Here is a 17,584-nt window from a genome sequence, read left to right as displayed (position 1 = left end):
TACTGTATATTACTGCATTTAACACACAGTAAGGTTCATTATAGTTTTTGGACTATATTACTGTACTGCATTTCATTAGAGACCTCACTCATGCTCAGTGGTTATTTTCAAAAGCAACATCTGGTGGATAAACCTATGCATTACACTCAACCGCAGCACCAAACACGTGGGTGCATCGCTTCACCACTCTGAAGCATGCTGCAGTGCGGAACAATTTAAAAAAAAAAAATATAATAATACCACCATAGGTAGGCCAGATGAGCGTGGCTAAATATCTGTATCTTAAAATGTAACAGTCCACTTTAATTTTAGCCACTATTTTACCCCTCTCTACCATTATTTATTATTCTTATTATTGTAATTGTTGCCCATAGAAACCAATCAGATTGGGCTATCCTTTTCTACACAGCACCAGAGTACTGACAACTGGAATCTGATTGGTTGCTATTATTTTTTTTAAAGCTTTTTAGATGTATTAAATGTACCAAAGAGGGCCGTTCCCACTATTGCATTCTAATATGTGCTTTAAAGTGTGTACACCCAGCACAAGCTATTTCTCATGCATTAACATTTGCTGCCTTTGCAAAAAAACGCAAATATAAAACACGTCAAAAACATGTTAAAGTTCATGCATTTCCATTACTATGCCATTGCATACGTGTGAACATGCATTTACGGTCTTCTCTCAGAATGCATTTCCAAATTAAAACTGTAAATTTTATTGCTACAATTTCTATATGGTCAGTTCATACTTATTCAGGAGATGTAGGTGGCAACTGTTGGGGCAGGGCTGGAATATGTCATTAGGCCGCATCCCATTAGGACAAAATATGGAAGAGTAGGCTGGACCATAGAAATTCTTCATATTGGCTCCACCCTCTTCTGCAATCATAGGTGCCTATTCTGTGGGTGCTCAAGGGCCCGAGCACCCACGGAAATTGATGAGCACCCACGGGCCCGAGTCCCGCTGCTGGGCCTCCATATTAACTTGCTAATTTCGGCTACATTACCGGACCAGCCACCTGGGAAACAGTATGCCAGGAAGAGTGTATTCTGTCCGCGGAGTACCTGCACTGTGGGGGCATTTATGCACCTGCACTGTGGGGGCATTTATGCACCTGCACTGTGGGGGCATTTATGCACCTGCACTGTGGGGGCATTTATGCACCTGCACTGTGGGGGCATTTATGTATGTGGGACTCTGTTGCCGTCATTTGAATATTGGAGCCAACTGTGCTGCATAATATAAATTGGTATTATTTTGTGGCCACACCCCTTTCCCATGAAGCCACTCCTCTATATTTTTGACTTGAGCACCCACCAGCAAAAACATAAATCGGCACCTATGTCTGCAATTGCCAGTATTATTCTCATTCTGCCCAATAAACTTAGATATGTTAGGACAACCCACTCTTCCTAAGCTAGGAGACTATTCAGATAGTTGGTAGAGCAGCTAATTATGGGCCAGTGCCCTAAAAGGTCTCATTTTCACTATATGGAATTGTTATTCTTCTGTAATAGCAATATTTCATCTGTACTAAAATGCACAGCTTTCTTTATAGATGTACAAGTTGAACACTTCTCCATGCTGGTGCTGATGGCTGGTGGTGATGACCCAGTCAGTTAGACAGCACACTGTACATCACACACATCAGCTGCTGTCTCAGTACCTTCACTTCTCAATACGAGTTGCAAGAGACAGAGGCCAGTATTCAATGCTCCCGATTCACCGGTTTTTTTTCGGTGAATCGGGCTGTTTTCACTCCTTGCAGTGAATTTTTTTACACTGAAAATCAGATTCACCCTATTCAATGTTCACTGTTCGCCGAAAGCGAACAGTGAATGCCGGCCAGTTCTCCGTTTCATGCTCGCTGCAATTCGCTGGTGTATTTCAATGGGGTTTTCACTGGGATTCGCCGAGAGTGTATTCAATGCTAGGATGGCGAATTGCTCTCTCTCTGATTTTTGCCATGATTCACCATTCACATCTTTTTAAGGTGAACTGGAAAGTGATCGTTTAAAATAAAGGGTTTTTGGTACTTGTGTAGTTTCACGGCGCCACCGTGCGCACAGTCTGTAACAGAAACTTGGCAGCCTGCCAGAGTCTCTGTTTAACTGTGCGCGTGCCGCTCTTGCGCTGTCTGACTGTGCTCGTGCCACTCTAGCTCTACGTTAACAGCGTAGCGGCCGGCCAGCAGCAGCGCGCTGCCCAGGCGCTGACAGGTCACTGTGGTACTTGTAGTTCCACAGTGAAATAGGCAGCGCCTGGGCACCGCTGACAATGGGGGGCATGATAAAGTGGACACCCCGGCACACCGATGACGTGCCGGGGCTTCTAAACTACACACCCCGGCACACCGCTCTAGGCGCTATGTATACGCTAGATTCAGACGCTAATGCGTCTGAATGTAGAGTCCCTGCTAGCCACTAAGAAGCGGGGAAGTGTGGATTTAGACGTTAAAGCGTCTGAATCCAGGCGCCTTGCAAGCCGCTAAGGTGGTGGGGCATCTAAATTCAGACGCTAAAGCGTCTGGATTTAGTTGGGTGTAGGGGTACATCTAAATCTAGAGGCTAAAGCTCTAAATTTAGCTGGGTCTAGGGGTACACTATTAAAACCTGTGCACAATGGCACTAGTCGACGCAACAGCTGTCGACCTTGTAAATTGCACTATCCACGCCAACCCGAAGCGTGGCGAGCGCAGCGGTACGCGTCCTACGACCTTTTCATACCCCCACTATCCATGTCGGCGTGGAGTAGAGAATAGAAAGTGTGGCGAGCGCAGCGAGCGCACGCGGATACCTTCACAGGTATACGCGTCCCCTCGCGGGCTTCACAGGTGTCCGCGTCCCCTCGCGGGGCTCGCTGCACGCTTCGGACTCGCTGCGCTCGCCACACTTTTTATTCTCAACTCCACGCCGACGTGGATAGTGGGGGTATGAAAAGGTCGTAGAACGCGGGGCTCGCTGCGCTCGTCACGCTTCGGGTTGGCGTGGATAGTGGAATTTACAAGGTCGACGGCTATTATGTCGACTAGAGTTATTGTGAACAGGTTTAGGAGTCTTTTGCACAGTGCACCTCTATGTACCCCTACACCCTACCAAATTCAGACGCATTAGCGTCTGAATCCAGCGTCTCAATTGTAGCGTGTACATTACGCTACGCTAATAGCGTAGCGCTGCAATGAGAACAGCTAGAGTGGCATGCGCACACGCTACGCTGGTAACGTAGCACTGAGAACAGCTAGGAGAACAGCTAGAGCGGCACTCGCACAGAGTCTGGCAGGCTGCCAAGTTTCTAACAGACTGTGCGCGCGGTGGTGCCGTGAAACTACACAAGTACCGGGTTGTTGTTTTTTTGGTGTAAAAAAAATCAGGTTTTTTTTTCTGTGAAGGGGCATGCTATTTTTATTTATGTCCTTGAAGCACATGGCTTGTTACGTGCAGGACCAGAGGAGCGGCTCCCTACCCCTGCCCCCCGTGCCAGCATTCCCGGGGGGCAGCCTCTGCTGCCTGTGCCCCGGGAGCCCTCCCCCATAAATTCTGGGGCAGGCAGGGAGGCTTACATCTCCCTGTCTGCCTCCATCCCCCGGCTCCTTACGGCATTCGCCGCATGGGTTAAAATCGCCAGCAGGGGCAGCGAGCCCCTGCTGCATTGAATAGGGTGACAGGGAGGGCTGGCAGCGAATGCTGCAGCCCTCCTGAACCCTGCAAATGTGCAGCGAATCCTGTTTAGGAGAACACAAACATTACTCCCCAGAGGCAGGTATTCAATGCCCTAATTCGTCCTGTGCAACGAATTCTGTTTTGGAATTTGCACAATAGCCCTCCCTCACCCGCTATTCAATGCCTCAGGGGCTCGCTGCCCCTGGCGGCGAATTATAACCACCACCACCCCCCCCCCCTCGCGTGCGCGAATGCCACAGGGAGCCGGGGAACGGTAGCAGGCAGGGAGATGGAAGCCTCCTTGCCTGCGCCGGACACTGTGGGGGTGAAGGAGGGCTGGCAGGGACACAGGGAGAGCCCCCCGAGAGCTGGCAGGGGACTGGGATAGTAGCCGCTGCACTCACTGGTGCAGTGAATATATGAATATTAATGAGCGGCTCCCGGCTGTTTTTTTTTTTTTAAAATACGGCGAATCTGAGGCATTGAATACTGGCCAGAGAGAGAAAAAAAAAAAGACTCATCCACCTAAAAGAGAAGGAGATGGGCGCGAATTTATATTTGCAAATGGTCACTTATTATACTATGGGGTAGATTTATTAAGCTCGGTGAAGTGATAAAGCGTCTGGTTTTTATCACTGGCCAATCAGCTCCTACCTGTCATTTTTCAAACCAAGCCTTTAACTTCACTGTTATGAGCTGATTGGCCGGTGATAAAAACCAGACACTTTATCACTTCACCGAGCTTAATAAATTTGCCCCTATAACCAGTGGTGCAAGTAGAAAAAAATATCTTAGTGGTACTGTGCTGAAGGCGCGCGTCGGAAAATGGGCGTGGTCATATGACACGAGGGGGAGTGGCTACATAACAAAACCTCAAGCCCTAATGACATAATGCACATATATGCCCCCACAGTGCCAGATATCATTTACCCCCACAGTGCCACACATATATGCCCCCACAGTGCCACACAGATATGCTTCCACAGTACCACACATATTCCCCCACAGGGCCACACATATGCCCCCACAGTGCCACACATATGCCCCCACAGTGCCACACATATGCCCCCACAGTGCCACACATATGCCCCCACAGTGCCACACATATGCCCCCACAGTGCCAGGTATGCCCCCCACAGTGCTAGGTATGCCCCCCACAGTGCTAGATATTCCCCCCACAGTGCTAGATATGCCCCCACAATGGGCGGTATTCAATGAGCCTGATTCGCCATGTTTTTATGGCGAATTTGTGCTGTTTGGCGAATTTTGGACTAAAACGGTGAATCACCCTATTCAATGACCACATGGCGAATACATTTGACTTTTTTTTCGCCATGATTCACCGAGTAGCAATCGCTATCTTTTTATGGAGAAGTGGAATGTGAACTTTTAAAATAAAGTGTTTTGTTTTTTACATTTGGTGTCAAAAAATCAGAAATTTTATTCTGAGGAGGGGCATGCTATTTTTATTCATGTGCTGTAAGCACATGAATATATATTTAATTTAAAAAAAAAATTATATATATATATATTTTTTTATTTTTTTATTTTTTTTACACAGCAGCCAGCAGGGGGCGCCCGAGCCGCTCATTAGATATTCATATATTCACTGCACCCGATCGTTACGATCAGGTGTAGTGAACATACGGTCCCCTGCTGGCACCCCCGGGGGGCAGCCTGTGCTGCCTGGCACCCGGGGAGCCCACCTCCCCCCCACAAACGTTCTGGGGCAGGCAGAGAGACTTCCATCTCTCTGCCTGCCACCGTCCTCAGGCTCCCTGCGGCGTTCGCCGCAGGAGCTCATATTCGCCGGTCAGGGGCAGCGAGCCCCTGACTCGTTGAATACCGGAGCCGGCGAGGCTCTGGAACGTGGCGAATGTGCAGCGAATCCTAAAGAGGATTCGCTGCACCTCGCAGGTATTCACATTGAATACCGCCCAATGCCAGATATGCCCCCCACAGTGCTAAATATGCCCCCCACCGTGCCAGCGGCAGCACAGCACAACTCACCGTGCAGTGCTGGCTGGCTGGTCTGGGCGGCTCAAGTTGTCCTGCTGCAGCCATGTCTCTCCCCCGGGCCCCTCCAGCCGCTGCCTCCCACCACGGCACCCCTGCCGCTGCTGCTGCTGAGGAAGGGGAGGGAGAGGAAGAAGAGATGCGCGATGCGCTCCCCGCCCTCCCCTCCATAGGGAATCTGCTGTGGTGGAGGGCAGTGGACCTGTACAGGCCACGCCCCCGCTACTTACATATGCACGCATGCGCACTAGGATTTGGGGGGTGTAATTTGTTATGGCTGTACGGGGTACCGGCATACTATCTTTTAGTGGTACGCCGTATCACCCCATTCCGCCTCACTTGCAGCACTGGAGGAGGCAGGGCCACATACAGTAGCAGGGCACTGTGTGCTGCATTGCCGGAGATCGGGGACAGGACTCATATTTTTATTTTATACATGATGGTTTATGGAACAACCATGTAGAGGACTGGAGGAGGCGGGGCAGTTGACAGCAGCACCGCTCAGAGTCACAGTCGGAAGGAGGAGGCAGGGCCACATGGGGTCTGGGCTGAGGCTGGCAGTGACGCCGCCTGCCGCTGAGCCCAGGATATTTGTGCTGTGTGCTGCAGCGTTGGACGGGGGAACGGAGCACTGGACAGAGGGAGTGGTAACACTGTGCAGGTAGGGGGCAGATCTGTGTGTGTGCATAACATTGAGGGGCGGGTCGTATGTGTGTATAACGCTGGGCGGGGATCTTAATATTCTAAGGCAGTCTGTCAATCACCCTGTGTGTATAACGCTGGGCGGGGGGCTGTAACTCCGCCCAGCGTTATACGCACAGGTGATTGACAGATCTGGCTAAATATATAGGAGATAAAGCTTCTAAAGTTCTAATTTATTATATTCTTCTTAGAAAAATTAAAGTTAAAACCCTCTAGTGCCTGCTACATGGACCAGATTGATTCAGACTGGATAAGAAAAAACAGACATTAGTATGGTTTTAAAATGCCAGTTTCACACATAGATGGTGATGTCGAGACAAAGAGGTCAGTGATGCCTATTGCTGTGTGGGCGAAGCCCACTTACTCTGCAAAGATCCCGCCATAGCCATATGAATGGCATTGTGTTGGTACAAATATCTCATTCTTTATGCTTACGAGGTGCAGTTGCCCTTTCCCTTAATGATGTAGTTGGATTTTTGTTCCACGTGTGGAGATGAAATGTTATTTAGCTCTGATAGACTAAGCCAGCAAAATGAATGCACCCTTTCAAAAAAAAGTTTTCATGGCAGGGGTCAGTTCTGGGGCATAACTCAGGGTTGCCTACCGTCCCGGAATGGCTGGGAGTCTCCTGAAAATCTGGTTCCCCTCCCAGCCCCCCGGAAAGGTGGGCAACCCTCCCGGATTCAGGGCCCCCCGATCGTGGCCATCTTATCCCTACCTCGGTATTTAAATGCCGCTATCCGCGAGTCTCAGAGGAGGGGGCGGAGCTAAAATGGCACAAACGCATCATTTTAGCCCCGCCCCCGTGAATTCGGCTATTTTGCATCATGAGGTGGGGCTAAATGACGTCACGCCCAAGCCCCGCCCCCTGAACGACTGCTGAAAGTTTCCTCTCCGGGCTTCTCCTGGCATAACTTTTAGAATGCGTTCCCTGGGTCGACAATGTCTAGGTCAATAGTCACTAAGTCGACAACTAATGGTCGACACTGACATAAGGTTGACACAAGCTTAAGGTCGGCATGCACATGGTTGTCATGAATAAGGTCGACATGAGTTTTTCACTTTTTTTTTCTTTTTTAAGGTGGTTTTTCATACTTTACTATCCAGTGGTAATATAATGGTTTGCTGAGAGGCACCATCCCTATATATAGGTATAGTAAATGGTCACCAATGCGTGTCACCAGTTATATATATGGTGAGCTTTGCATTCACTATATTCCCCCGGCCACTATCCACTGAGCCGCTGCAACTGGACTCCAGCGTGCTCCGGTATTACATGTAGCCTCGGAGTCCACTGTGACATTTCAGGGGTTTTGTTTTGTCCCAAATGTCGACGCAGTCGCCATGGACACCGTATCGGTGCACCACATCCCATCGCTTCGGGCACAGTGCCTCGCTACACTAGGCACACTATCTTATTCTCCCTCCATGCCCTAGTGGGTGGTAGGCCATGAGTACCGCCTGTAGGCTCAAAAAAAATGTGAGAAACCCATGTCAGCCTTGTGATTATCGACCTTCCATATGTCGACCTAATGTTTGTGTCGACCGTATGAACTGGTCGACATATACCCATGTCAACCTTTTGAGTGTGTCGACCTAAGGCCTGTCGACCTTCATTGGTCGACCCAGTGTCCGTATAGCGCTGGAAAACACTGACCTAAGCTTTTCACATGAAAAACTGGTTGATGCCTTGGTAAAGCTGTAGGTGAAATGGCCGTTGGCTCCTAACAGCCACTGCCTGAATACAAATCTTATGTTCATTTGAAAATATTATGTCAGTTTTTTGCATTCCTCCCAAATCAGAAAGCTTGTTGTCCAGAAACATGTGTGTCAGCACTAGGCTGGAAAGTAAATCCCACTTCAGGGACACTTGGTGCCCTCCGTGCTCTTTCTTTTTTTTTCCATCAATAAATTTTTATTGACACAGATTTGTATATGGGGTACAGAAATGAAAAAGGGGAAACATTAGGGGGGGGAGGGGGACTGCAATCGGGGGAGAAGACAATATAAAACAATAACATTTTACACGCTGAGTTTTATACATGACCGTATCAGACACGTTAGATCGCTATGCAGAGCGAGCTGTACATAGGCATATACATACAGAGTCAATTATAGAGTTAATCTAGGGTTGGAGAGCGACAATTAGACAGGGGCTTGGGGTGAGGGAGGGTCTGAATCTGGGTCGGGTGGCTCATTCAGGCTAAAGGTGGTTGTTTGTCCAGGCGTGCCTAAGGGGAAAAATCTAGTACCTTCCCTTTCAGTTGTGTAGGTATGCCAGGGAGCCCATTTAGGGGGTTATTCTAGTTCACTCTTTCTGACAAATTCCTTCTTAGATGGACAAAACCATGTGCACTGCAGGTGGGGCAGATGTTACTTGTGCAGAGAAAATTAGATTTGGGTGGGGTTTTACTGCAAAGTGAGATCTATATTGCAGTGTAAAAATAAAGCAGTCAGTATTTTCCCTGCACAGAAACAAAATAACTCACCCAAATCTAATTCTCTCTGCACATTTTACATTTGCCCCCCTGCAGTGCACATGGTTTTGTCCATCTAAGAAGGATTTTGTCAGAAAGACTGAACTAGAATAAGGCCCTTAGAGTGGGGCGAGGAGGGATTGGGGGAGTGGGGTTGGAAGCCGGTTTCCATGAGGAAATGGTGATTCATTTTTAGTATAACCTGAAGAAAGGGGGGGGGGGGAGACGGCTGCTTCCAATGTTGGGCTAAGTTTGCTCTTGCCGCTATGAGAATATGTCCAAGGACATTTGTTTTCCCTATCGGGAGGTCTTGTGGGTATACGTGGAATAAAGCTAGGAGTGGGTCAGGGGAAAGGGTTAGCTGAATCACTTCAGAGATGAGATCAAAGACCTCTCCCCAGTATGCCCTGAGCTTATGGCAGGACCAGAAGATATGGTAGATGGTACCTATATTTCCGCACTGACACCAGCACATATTGGAGCATGTTGGCCAGAAGGTGTGGGGAGACGGTCTGGGGTTAAGTAGAGGCGATTTATCAGTTTGATGTGCATCTCCGAGTGATTGAGGCAGCGGGACATTGTATAAGAGGATAAGAATATCTTACGCCATTGAGGGCCAGAAAGCTGGGTGCCCAGATCCGATTCCCATTTCTTATGAGCTGAAGTTTTAGTAAACTCTGCGGGGGTTATGAGTGTGTCGTACCAGAAGGAGATGTCCCCTTTGGAAAGTGACTGAGATGGTCGGGAGAGGATCGTCTGATGGCGGGGGTCCAGTGGGGGGCGTTTGGAAAAGTGGGAGTTCCACCAGTGTGCCACTTGCAGATAGTGGAGGTACTCGTGGGGGGGGAAGAGAGTATGTTTCTTGGAGGGATGTGATCCCACTTTGTTTCCAGAGGGACAGGTTAAGGTTAGGTATGAGTCTCGATACAGTGATGATGGGGAGGGTGGTGATAAGGGAGGATGAGGCGCGTAGAGTGGAGAGTAATTGGTCCCGTGTATGTAAGGTAGCGGACGTCGTTGGAAGAAGGGTGGGTAGGGGGGGCCTGATGTGTTGTGGGATCTTAAGGAGGTCGCTAAGGGGGATATTGGGGGAGTGACATTGTTCAATGTCCACCCAGGCCCATGAGTAGGGCTTTCAAAATAATGTTTAGATGGGGCAAGTAGGCAGGCTGCCTGGTATTGAAACAGGTCTGGGAGGTCGAGACCCCCATATGCTCTAGGGATTGACATTTTGGAGCGGGCCATCGCGGGGGGTTTAGATGACCAAATGTATTTTGTCAGGATAGAGGTGGCCTGTTGTAAGGACTTTTTAGGGAAAACATAGAGGATAGTGCGGAACAGGTACATTAATTTGGGCAGGAGCGACATTTTAAATGCTGCCATCCTACCCATCCATGAGATTTCGTACGCTGACCATGATCTGGATAAGGATGCAAGGGAGGTTAGGAGGGGAGAGAGGTTAACATCAAATACAGACGCCATGTTAGGGGGAATGTGGATGCCTAAGTATTTTATAGAGACAGCTTGCCAATTGTAGGCGTAGGTGGTTTTCAGTAGGGGAAGGTGGTCTGTGAGGTTGATCGGGAGTGCATCAGTCTTGGATGTATTAAGCTTATAATAGGATGCAGCGCTGTATGCAGCTAGTGTCTCGTGGACGTGTGGGAGCGTGTGAATGGGGTCTGTAACCAAAAGTAGCACGTCGTCCGCAAAAAGACTTAGTTTATGCTTGTTGGGACCCACCTGAAGACCTGGGATATTGAGGTTATTGCGAATGGCCGTAGCCAATGGTTCGATGGAGCTCCGTGCTCTTTCAAAGCTTTGATATATCTCCCCCAGTCAGGGGCTGGCAACTTTTAGCTTGGGGGGCAAGTTCAGAGCACCAGCCCACAAGTAAAGGCCAAGATGGAGGTTTTCAGTAACAAATATATATTTTTTTTAAATATTAAAACTGGAGTTACTTAACTTATTTACCTCTCCCTATAATATATATATATATATATATCTTATATATTTAGCCAGATCTGTCACTCATCCCCTGTGTGTATAACGTTCCCACCCAGCATTATACACAAACCCACCCCCCCTAGGGAAAAGACCAGGGTTATACACACCACCACCCCCTTGACATCACCTCCCCCCCGCCCAGCCAGGGCTACAGTACACGCCCACCATACACCATGGTGTAGGCGAGCGGCACCCCCTCCTGCGATTCGCGCTCGCCCCCCTCCCGTGATTCGCAGACCCCGCGACCCCCCCCTCCCGCGATTCACCGACCCCCACAACCCCACTTTCCGCAATTCATGCGCCCCACCGCGATTCACGGCACCCCCGCGCCCCCTACCGCCATTCGTGGACCCCCGCAACCCCCCCTCCCGCGATTCATGGACCCCCACAACCTCCCTCCCGCAATTTGCGATTCACGCTGATAGACGCTGGGGACGCAGCCTAATTTGCATAATCCACACCCTTGTTTGCATACACCACGCCCCCTTTTCGGGCGCTCGCGCGAGTGTCCCTATTCTTCAATTCAAAAAGTTGGGAGGTATGTATGCAAATAGTTATGTACAAATATTTCATAGAGCCCAAGCATTTGCAGAGAGTCTCTTCCGCAATGTCTTGTGGTCCAAGAACTGTTTGACCCAGGCTCTACTTGGTCTAGAACCAACTCTGGCAAAGACACAGTTTCATGGGAAATTCAACTGATCACAGTAAATGTTACAGCAAATATTGGAGTTAATCATCATAATTGTTTTTTTTGCCAGATTTTTTTTATTGAGAAAGCAAATTAATTGCTGTTTTTGCAACTTAGCTCCGGGCTGGTGAAACTAAATTCCTGATAGTACCAACTATTGGGGTTAATTGAATTTACCCCAGGGACACTGTGAGCTGTTAGCGCCCCTGCTTGGTAGGACTCCTTTGCCGTAGAGTAGCCTGAGATGTTCATTACATGGATACAGCAGCATGCTGTAAACATTCCTTACATATTGTGGTCCATGGGGACATGATAAAATCATACAGTTGCTGAAGATTTGTCTGCTGTACAGCCCTGCTGTAGTTTCCTGTTCCACCACATCCCAACAGTCCTGTACTGGATTGTGATCCAGTGACCGTGGAAGCTATATGTATACACTTTGGTTTGTGACATGGAAGTAGCCATTGGAACATAGGTCAATTGTGGCCATAGAAGGAATACACATGGTTGCAGAAATACTCTGGTAGGCTGTAACATTAAAATAATGCACAAATGTAAGGGGAGTAATATGTGTCAATAAAACACTCCCCACACTACAACACCGCCACCTCCAGCCTGAACCATTGTCCTAAGGCAGGGTGGATGGTCCAACAAACCGTGGAACCTGATCGAGTCGTCTGCTGCTGTTAACCACTGTGGCAGAGACAGCATCTCTAAACATGAGAGTAATGTGGAGGATCCAGACCAGGTTTTGGAGCAGTAGCAGAAGCCAGATTGTTTAATCAGCAGCACCTGTGATCTCCTGATATAAGTATTTCCAGGGCAGAGGGCAAAAGCTCTTGATGGTGGATTGGCTGTCCAAGCGATAGACCTGACAAGAGTCTGTTTCATGCTGTAATTACCTGTATGCTGCTGCCAGTAACTACGCTTGCCTGTGGAATTGATCTGGCATGCTGTGACCTGCTTTTCAAAATGAAGACCAAAGACTTCATTTGAATTTCATGTATGTGATCTTTTTCACACCACCCACTTCAATATGGGATGTGCTATCCATTCAGAGATGCTCTTCTGCTTACTACTATTGTAACTACAGTAACTCAAATAATCACACGTCGTCTTGTCACTTCTCTCATTAATGAGGAGACCTCACCCCATCACATCACTCGATGTGTTATATTTCTCTGTGAACTTAAGAGACTGTTGTGCATGAAAATCTCCAGATCAGCAGTTTGCACCATACTCAAACCAAACAATCTGGCACCAGCGATCATTCCACCACCTAAGTCACATATATCTTATTACTTCTCCATTCTGATGCTTTGACTGAACGATATCTGAAACGATGATGTTTTCGTGCCTTTATAAATTGACCAGTGACACATGTAATATCCTGTTTATATCTCAGTGTGTAATATCAGGTATGCTATCAGGAGGTGGGTGTGTGTATGGGGGGCTTGGATTATTGTCCAGGCCGGAGACAGAGAAGGGGAGTCTGCCCTTGCCTTATACCCTGTGTAGATGTTTGTTTGTTTTTGAGACATTGTGCACGTGACGTCACATATACCACTTCTGACAGAGCAGTTGTCTGTAGGATGAAGAGGACCGCTGCAGGCAGAATATACAGGCAAAGGTAAATGTCTTTGGGCTGCGGAGCTGGCTTAAGAAACAAAAGGGAGGCTGGCTGGAGACACATAATGGGGGGCTGGCTGGAGAGACATAAAGGGACAATGGCTGATGAGATGCAAGGGGGGTAGGCTGCCTGGCGTGAAAGAATGGAGGGCTGGCTGGATAAACAGAAGAGGGAGTTGGCTAATGAGACAGAAAGGGGGGCTGGCTGGAGACACTGGGAAGTGGCTGTGCAATACCCAGTATAGGACTGGGAGGGTATAGGCCCAACGAGGTGGGTTTGACGTGTGACATCACGATGCCCCCCCTCTCCCCCGGAACCCAGATAGCAGCATCTTCCCCCCTCTTTCCTTAACACAGCTGTAATAACCCCCCACCCCCACCCCCCAGGTAGACTGGAAAATGTGAACTGTTGGTAGCTCTCGAGGGCTAGGGTTTGGCTACCACTGGCCTAGGTCGACACTTGAAATAGGTTGACATGCTTACGGTTGAAATGTCAACACAAGCGTGGACAGTGTCTTAGTCAACAAAATAGTGTGACGAGCATAGCGAGGTACCGCACCCAAAGCACGGCGGGCAAAGTGAGCCATGCGAGGGGACGCGGTACACTTATACCTATTCCGACAAAAGAGATGAAAAACTTATGTTGACCTTTTTCATGTCGACATATTCCTTGTGTCAACCTTTTGACCATGTTGAGCTTTTTTCATGTGTCGACCTATGCCCTGTCGACCAATAGTGGTTGATCTATTGACTGTAATACTGTCGACCCTATGACCCACACCCATCAGTGCTACAGATATTTTGTTCCATTTAAATTTAGATTTTGCCTAAAAATAGCCTATATAAAAGTACGTATCCTGTGAAACCACTGCAGCTATATTTGCTCTAGCTCACTAGGGAGGTCATTCTGGTTTGTTCGGTCCCCGGCGTGTTTGCATCGAGGATCAATGTTTTAGCACTGCGCATATTTGCATATACGCATGTGCAGGCCTGCAGTGCGGGCGCCTTCGGAGACTTGCATAGTCTCCTTTTTTGCTCGTAGGGGGGGGCGGGTTGGAGGTGGGCAGGAGGCCTTTCCTGGGCATGCCCACGAAAACACTGGGTGTGCCCAGGAAAACTCTGAGCATCCCCATTTGAACGCGGGCGGACACATGCCTTGCGGGGGCAGGCGGCTGACTTAACCGGACATCAGCTGCCCGCCCAGTTCTTGGAGCAGGAAGCTGCAAATCTAAGTCAACAGAGACTGACTTAAGCTGGGTACACATATATACAATCGTCGGGCCGTTCTTCCAATCTGGGGGCAAACGGCCGTTCGATTGTATAGGTGTGTACGCTGTCCCAATTGCTGCTGTGCGACCGATAAACGGCCAAAAACGCTCTTGGCCGTCCACGGTCGGTCGGTCGAAGGTTCTTTGCTGCTTAATATTTCATCCGACAGGACGGCTCCATATCGGAACAAAAGTGAAGTGTGTACGCATGTTCGATCGATATGCTTGACAGTTTGACAAAGCACGGTGGTATGCTGCATTATGAGAGACCCTGTAACCCTTTGCGGTACTTCTTTACTTTCACGGCGCCAGCATGGCGCCGCACGTACTTCCGGGTTACGCTCGCCACTAACTAAGTAAAATAAACTAAGTTAACGCCATGCCAACATGGATAGTTCATACCTCCACTATCCATGTTGGCATGGAGTTGATTTTAATTAGCGTGGCGAGCGTAGCGAGCCACCGAGCCCGCAGCGTGGGCGAGCGAAGCGAGCCCCGCAAGGGGACTCTGACGCGCGGCGCCATGCTGGCGCCGTGAAAGTACAGAAGTACCCCCTTTGCCTGCTGTTTTAACTAATGTGTGTATAATGCCTCACTGCCCAACACTTTAGAGGCATCACTTTAAGACATTAATCAATGTTGAAGTTTTAATAGAGTGTGCTGGAAGCTCTTTTCAGGGCACCATAACACACTATTAAAACTTCAACATTGATTAATGTCTTAAAGTGATGCCTCTAAAGTGTTGGGCAGTGAGGCATTATACACACATTAGTTAAAACAGCAGGCAAAGGGTTACAGGGTCTCTCATATACTTCTTCTTGCGATTGTTTGGACGGGAGTACATCGGACGTCGCAAGTAAAATTGTACATATGTGTACGCGCAGAACGGTCATATGTTTTGGACGGCCGAACGTGTATTCGGTCGATCGAACGGTCGCAAGAAAAAGGAAATTGTACATATGTGTACCCAGCTTTAGATTTGTGAACACTAGAGAAATCATTCGATGGTCAGCAACCATCCAATGATTTTGCGCCTGCGGATGATAATATTAATGCAAAACATCCATTCGCATTGCGGCGGGTACATTCGCTGTGCGGTGGAGGCAGGCACTCGCACGCCCGGAGGGCAGCATTACAAGGCTTGTTAAGGAGCAAACTAACGCTGCTTAGCGAGCTAACTAGAATGACCTCTTTGGTCTGTGATTGGTAAATTGTAATTACATACATTGTTCTTTTCTCTGTTGTTTAGCTGCACATTCATCTAAGCCCCAAGAAATGGTAGGAGAAAATAAAGGGCGAAAAGGAAGGAAGAAAGGAAAGGGCCTGAAGAGGGACCCGTGTCAGCGGAAATACAAGGACTTCTGCATTCATGGAGAATGTCGATATCTTAAAGTACTGAAGGAGCCATCATGTGTGTATGTAGATTTGTTTTGTTTTCACTTAGTTTAAACATAGGCTGTGCTTGTACACTTAAACGTTAAAGGTCCCATTTATCAACAAGTGATGAATATAGTGAGTGATAAAACTTATTGTGTATGATAAATGGTGCTCCAGCCAATCCGCTCAGAACTGACCTATTTCAATCACATGACAGGAGCTTATGGGCTGAAGTACCATTTATCATACGCAATGGGTTTTATCACCCATTGATAAATGAGCCTCCAACTATAGGTGCCCATATACTTTACAATTATTGTATACAATATTGCATCTCGGTTTTGCGATGAGATGAGATCTAGTACACGAAGTATGTGCTGCACATACTTTTTGTACTAGATCTCATCTCATCGCAAAACCGAGATGCGATGAGATGCAATATTGTATACAATAATTGTAACGTGTATGGGCACCTTATGACCTTTGTAATGGTACAGAAATAAAAAATGGATTTTTGCAGGGGAAACACACTGTGTACAGTGGATGCAGCAATGTAGTGTACATTTATTAACGGTGAACTCCATCTGCTTATGTCTCTTTATGTAATGGCTAGAGGTGGAAAAAAAAAACGGAAGGCAAAAAACTAAGCTTTCTGCATATTCCATGCTGCCCGTAGGACAGAGCTACAATAGGCGGGTGCCTAATGCTCCTAGCAATGAAGGTCCAGTACAGAGAAGGAGTCCTATAGCTCTAAAGTGATCATTGCCTTACATGTGGAGCAGTGATTGCTGCGCTCATACAGTCGCTGTATGCTTACATGGACAATGGCCCTTATTCAAATCTGATCGCAGTACAAATTTGTTCTCAAAATGGGCAAAACCATGTGCACTGCAGGTGGGGCAGATGTAACGTGCAGAGAGTTACATTTGGGAGTGGTGTGTTGAAATCTAAATTGCAGTGTAAAAATAATGCAGCCAGTATTTACTCTGCACAGAAACAAAAAAACTCACACAAATCTAACTCTCTCTATACATGTTACATCAGCCCCACCTGCAGTGCACATGGTTTTGCCAATTTTGAGAACAAATTTGTATTACAATCAGATCTGAATAAGGGCCACAGTGTGTTAGATGCAGTACTAACGTTTGGGGCAGAGAGGAGGGTTCAGGGTGAGAAACTAAGATGATGCCCTCTTCAGCGGGCTGTGCAGCACATAAAGTGGGCACTGGTAATCACTGCGCACATTCACACACAAGGCCCGGTTTCCTTGTACTACCCTATAGATCTTATAACAGCACTGACTATAGTACTGCCTTCTGTAAATACGTTGTAGAGCTGATTTTTATGCTTTGTCTTGGCTAGGTGTGGGCATGGCTAGGGCTTGTCTAAGCAAAGCCATTACTATTGAGGCCAGTGTTTCTCAAACTCGGTCCTCAGAAACCCACACAGTTCACGTTTTCCAGGTCACCTGACAGGTACGCTCATTACTGTCTGACACATTTTAAAAGATCCACAGGTGGAGCTAATTATTTCACTTGATTCTGTGAGGAGACCTGCAAAACATGCACTGTGAGGGGTCCTGAGGACCGACTTTGAGAACCAATGATTTAGGCCATGTGCATAACGATTGCTTTTTGCATAATATATTTCCGTACCTCCCAGCATTGTGAGAGCCGGGATCGGGATCTGGTCACAAAAGGGTGCCTAGTGCAGAGAAGAACAAGGCTGCCACTTACCCGCTATCTCTCCCCTCCAATCAG

The 17,584-nt window shown here is 47.9% G+C and overlaps 1 protein-coding gene across 1 annotated transcript in view; it reads left to right on the top strand.

Moving 5' to 3' along the window:
* Positions 1 to 17,584, top strand: part of HBEGF (heparin binding EGF like growth factor) — a 67,006-nt gene that overhangs the window by 32,299 nt on the left and 17,123 nt on the right. Inside the window, exon 3 of the mRNA XM_083179615.1 lies at positions 15,697 to 15,862. Coding sequence (XP_083035741.1) covers positions 15,697 to 15,862 — 166 coding nt within the window. The remainder of the gene's footprint in view (positions 1 to 15,696; positions 15,863 to 17,584) is intronic.

The sequence above is a fragment of the Crinia signifera genome, chromosome 4, assembly GCF_055691185.1.
Source record: "Crinia signifera chromosome 4, ASM5569118v1, whole genome shotgun sequence".
Taxonomy (NCBI): Eukaryota; Metazoa; Chordata; class Amphibia; order Anura; family Myobatrachidae; genus Crinia; species Crinia signifera.
Note: the sequence above shows the minus strand (reverse complement) of the source record. Positions and strands in the feature narration are given on the sequence as shown.